Source organism: Phaethon lepturus, unplaced genomic scaffold, assembly GCF_000687285.1.
Source record: "Phaethon lepturus isolate BGI_N335 unplaced genomic scaffold, ASM68728v1 scaffold7643, whole genome shotgun sequence".
NCBI classification, from domain to species: domain Eukaryota; kingdom Metazoa; phylum Chordata; class Aves; order Phaethontiformes; family Phaethontidae; genus Phaethon; species Phaethon lepturus.
Window position 1 is genome coordinate 990 of NW_010528308.1, and position 5,430 is coordinate 6,419.

The 5,430-nt window shown below is 43.3% G+C and overlaps 1 protein-coding gene across 1 annotated transcript in view; it reads right to left on the reverse strand.

The window, feature by feature from the left end:
* LOC104618118 (ubiquitin-conjugating enzyme E2 R2) overlaps positions 1 to 5,430 on the reverse strand; it is a gene marked incomplete at its 5' end in the record, with an annotated part of 9,771 nt that overhangs the window by 592 nt on the left and 3,749 nt on the right. Inside the window, one exon of the mRNA XM_010283636.1 lies at positions 4,426 to 4,523. Coding sequence (XP_010281938.1) covers positions 4,426 to 4,523 — 98 coding nt within the window. The remainder of the gene's footprint in view (positions 1 to 4,425; positions 4,524 to 5,430) is intronic.

The following is a 5,430-nucleotide window of genomic DNA, read 5'->3' on the forward strand; positions in this document are numbered from 1 at the left end:
GCTGCACTGCCTTCCCTGCCCCACAGTGTGTTAAGAGATTGGAGCTGTGGCCAGGTCTCCTCTCCTCAGCCCATGCACAGTTAAGGCTGCTGCAGCAGCACTCGAGCACAGCAAGGGGAAGACAGTGCAGATGTTTTTCCAATACCTAGGCAAGCTGCCAAGGGCCCAGGATTCAGCTGCTGGTACTGAGCAAAGCCAGCATGAGCCAGTCTGTATAACACCTGGTAGACAGACAGCCTTCCTGGATTTCTAGCAGCACAGGGCTGCTAGCTGCCCTGCTCTACTGGCATTTACCAGGGGCAAACACCACTTCCCTTGCCCAGACCCTTGTCCTGCATTTCCTACAACCCTTTGCACTTCAGAGATTCAGCCCTTTGCTGCTCACAGTGCCACAACCAGCACAAAACTCAACAGCAAGTCCCAACCAGGACATCTACACACTCGGCCACCTGGCTGTAGCTACCACTGCAATAGCTTCACATGTCTGAGGTGGTCCTGCTGGCAACAGCTTTTGATTTAAATGGAAGAACAAGAGACAAGGAATAAGTCTTGAAATACAGCAGTACATAGCAACTGCTTTGCAGAACTTAATTAAATGAGACTGCAGCCCCAGCTGTACTTGCATTGATTTAGGGGCACATTCAGAGCAGCATGTGCTGAGCACATCTACCAGATCATATATCTGGGGTACAATTCCAGGAAATGCTTAGTCATTTGGATGCTGAGTTTCTTGAAAGGTTTTAAAACTAAACACTTGTGTCTGGCCAGACTGTTCATCACAGCTATCAGGAGAGTCTTATACAATTTACTTTCCAAATAATATAATTCAGTAGGAAAAAGAACAGCAGCTCTTGAAAAAAAAGCTGTCTGGTCAGACTGGAATGATGGGAAGAAGAGAGAGAGAGTCTTCAACTTCATCTCAAGAATTAATTTAAAAGCCTTTGATTCTCAGCAAACAGGCTGTAAAGCCAGCACGTCAGCTCCCAGCATCATTGCAGCAGCTTTACTGTAGAGCAAGCAAAGTCTAGGGAAGGATGAGGACAGGAATTTGTGTCTGGATTTAGCATCTGCTCTACCACACTTCCATCAACAAAGCGAGGAGAAGCCGGTTTCCACTGCGGTGCCCTAGACTCCAGTCAGTGCAAAGCTACTTAAATACACCAAGGCAACCGTCTATCAATCAGAGGTGAGGCTCTCTGCACTCTTCATTCCCAACCAGTGCATTAGATCAGCTCCATCACTGCCAATACATTACCAGCTGGACAGTCTGCTCTGACTCAAACCCCGATGCTGTGGGTAAGCAAGGTGAACAAGGTACAGTAACAGGAAGGGATCCCAGCACATGGCATCTGACAGGACCAAAACCACAAAAAAGTTCAACCACATGGGACTGAAAACATCCTTGGCATCAGGCACAAACTGCACCAGACTGGATACAGACTGATCCTCTCCAGTACTGACATGGATCTCTTTCTCCCTCAGGCAAGGCTGTTCTAGCATGTTGCTTCATGCAAGTTCTTTGCATGAAGAGTGGGGATTTCAAGCCCACTTTCTGCTTTCTTACATCTCTCACCCCATTCTGGGAAACAGTGTGCTCATCAGCTGCCATGTCACTTTAAGTGTTTACAGTGCTGTTATCTTCAGAGTCCTTCTACATCCCTTTATCAGCAGAGGAGAGAAACCAGTGGAGGCTCAAGCAATCAGACCTGTTAAGTGCCTTTTTCTCTCCATGTATCAACAGAAGGCTCAGACATGGATGAATTTAATCTAAATGAAGAGAGACATTACAGAGTGGCTAGGGCTCCCAATGAGCACATCCTGTTATATACCTTGTCAAAAAGGATTTTTTTTTGTTCCAGCTACTGTCTACACTGCAGCTTCTCAGAGCCACCTTTAGAGGTACATATAGATTTGTTCTAGCACATTTTTACTCTCCAGTATAAAGTAAGAGGTTTTAGCTTAGGCTGTACTGATAGTAATGTTAGATCTGGACAGTTTCTGCAACCAGCTCAATGCACTAAAGCAGCCAAAAAACCACAACAAAAATAAGCATCCTCAAGAAACAAAGCAGTAGTAGTAAGTAAGTAAGACAGGGCATCACCTATCTTCACAAGATAGATACAGATGTACCAACATCTTGAATACTGTGCTCAGTTCTGGCCTGTGCACCTCAAAGGACAGAGTGAGGCCAGGGGAGATATGGAGAAGGGCAACTAAAATGATCAAAGAGCCTCAACCCCCAAGCCCTGCCACCACTTCCTCAGCTTTATGGGACATGAGAAGAAAAGCAGTATTCTCTGCCACACAGATCACAGCTGCATTCCTTCACATCTTGATGGATGTCTGCCATATTTACTTATGCCTGCCTCATCTAGCTCTGAGCGATGGGAAAGTCCATATTGACTGTGTTTAAAAAAGTTAATGAGCATGTTTGACACCATTAGAGGTGGAAGCACAGGTGCTCTCAAAGTTGAAGAATGACATTCCCCCCCTCCAGACACTTCAACCACAGTCATCTGTAGTAAACAGTCAATACTTAGCAGGATTTACAAAATTCAGCAGGTGAAGAGGAGCCCTAAGTTACACACGCAGCTCACTACAAGCATGCTTCCCTCCCACACCTCCAGCCCTGCTGCCTCCTGTCTGACACTGGAGCCTTGCAGAGCCAGATGGAACCCCAGCAGGACATGTTTCTGTTGGCACATAGCCCAATGGGTGATGCTGGTAGCAGGCTAGCAGTTAAGGATAAGCTTTATTTCTGCTTGCTGATACAGCTAAGGAATGTTTTCTCCCCAAATGTCACCCTTAAGCCCAACACGTTCCAAGAGAGTAAGCACCAAAAACTGCACCATGGTAAGGGAGAGCAGAAATCGGAGAACTAGCAACATGAGAAGTTTCATGTCAATCTTTAGGGGTGTATATAATGAAATACTCAAAATGTGCGTGCAATATAAGTAATTAATTCCCAAAGCTGTTTCCTAACTATGAGTTGAGGCTTGTCACCTAGTCCTAACCATACCAGATGTATGAAAAAACAGTTTGATAGCCAGGTGAGCAGAGGGACAGGTGAACATGACTTAGCAATATATAGCTTAAAATAGTATTTAAGCTTTTTTTTTCTTTTTTAAAAGTCTGAACTAGAACTTTGAGAGGTTGCTTCATACTCACTTGTACTTGGTACAGATGGATTGGATAACATTTACCTCAAGCTCAGAAGGTCAGATTTCCAACCCTTCACGACTTCACACAGCTAAGACACACCATTTCTCTTGAGCCTTTTTAACCTTGAAGTAGCATGCTCCAGGAGGAACATCAGTTGTTATAATTTGCTGACTGCTACAATTCCTAGTCTCCTGCCACATTAGCTTTAGTTCAGCACTTTGCAGAGTGTGTGTGTTACAATCCTATTCCAAGGGTCAAGAATCCAATAAATCCCCCTTGCTAGATCTTTGCTTTGACAAAGGCTCTTTTCAAATGAATTTCATGAAGCCAAGTTAGATGAAAGCTGAGTCAAACTATCAGACAACCCTTTTCAAATCATTGCGCTCCCTCAGGTGTGCTGAGATCCCTAGCTGGATTTCCCAATAAATAACAGATTTCAAGTTGGAGTACCAACATCTAATAAATCACTCTGAAAGCAAGCATAATTCTCACATGATATGTTAGAAGTCTAGACACAATTATTTTAACCTTATTTGGAGAATAAATCAGATTAAAAAGTTAGAACAGGAAGCATCTTACCTCAAGGTTCTTCTACTACATCACTTACTACTCCAGCTGCACGGGTCAGTGAGCTGCTAACTTGATATGAGTTTTATCAGTTCTTTATTGGCAGTATCTTGTAATGAGAATGAAATTCAGCTGACATTTCAAAAAATGGACAGGTTAGCCTTGAATGCCTCTGGTACTTAGTGATCCTTCATTTTTTTTGTCAGGAAGAAAACTATCTGTCTAACTGCTCAAGGTACCACACTGCAGGACAGGAGACAGACAAATACTGGAAAGCAAACAGGATTATGCACAAAGTTACTCCTACTGGGCCTGAATATCCAAAAATGTTCTTTTCCACTAGTGGTATCTTAGAGGAGTTTGAAAAACTTAAGTGTAGGATAACATGGACTGGGAAAGGCTACAACATTTGAGATAGATAGATAGATAGATAGATAGATAGATAGATAGATAGATAGATAATTTGCTTTAAGAGCATGAAACCCTGTGAACAGGACAGAAGTCTCCACATTGTTAGCCCAGCATCAGGACACACAGCACTTCAGAGAGCTTGATAAGTCTGGTTCCCACCCAATTCAAGACAAAGTCCCCAAAGTCTTAAATTCCCTTCCAAACCTTTTCCAACACAGGCCTTAGTCTTAGAGAGAGACGACAGGCCTTTGAGGTCACTGCTGTACATCAGATTCACACTGTTACCTGACATTCTGGGTAGGGTTCCACCTCTCGGATGGCAGCTCTCCACTTTGTGGGTCATCTACAGGTGGGTGAAGAATTGAAATACATACATCTCCATTCTGCAAGACAGAAACAAAAGTTGAGAATAGCCTCGCTTGAGGCAGAGGTCTGATGACTCAACTCCAACACTCTATGTTCTGAGCAATTTAGCCTTGTTGATATGGACACCCCAAGTACCAGTAAAAATACGTGCAAGAACTGGAAACATTTCTCAATTCTTCCTGGGTCTACTGTATTTATATGTTCAAAAGTCTCCCTTGCTAAACAGGATTAGTCTGCAAATTGGTACAAAACAATCTCAAGTCAAGAGGTTTAAAGAATGTAACAAAGCAAGCAAAAATAGAAATAAAGTAATATAAAACTGAATTAGTCTCCAGATAACAAGTACTGTCACAGAGATAGAAATGAGCTTTAGTCACAAGAGACCCAAAGTAGGGTTAAAAAAAAATTTTGTTCCCAGTGGTAGCCAAGTTGGCTACAGGAATTTTTGAATTGAAGGGTTCAGCATTCTCTACTAGCTCAGGCATCAAAACAATGCTTCTGCCAGGACACAAGGAAGCTGAACAGATGGTGCAGGGCCGGCTTACACTGCTCCCCTAGGACACAGCTGTTTGAAATAGTGGGTGAAAAAGCAGAAGATGCTTTCTGAAAGCTTCACTGAAACTCCCTTCCAGCATGCAAGAGGAAGAGTATTTTGGCAGCATATGGAAGCTATACAGCCATGTAATCCTCAATCTGTGTTTTACTCACCAGTGTTATAGCCTAAATATAGATTTAAAGCTCTATAATGCCTACCATTTATAAACACTTTAAGAAGCCTGTAAAATCAATTCTCTATCAGCAACAGCACTCCGACATGATTACTTTGTAGGAGTGCTGTAGCAGTATTCAGCATAGCTGATACTCTCCACTGAAGTTAACTCTAGGGGCTGGGGGGGGCCCCGTGCCCTACTGCAGGATGGGGGG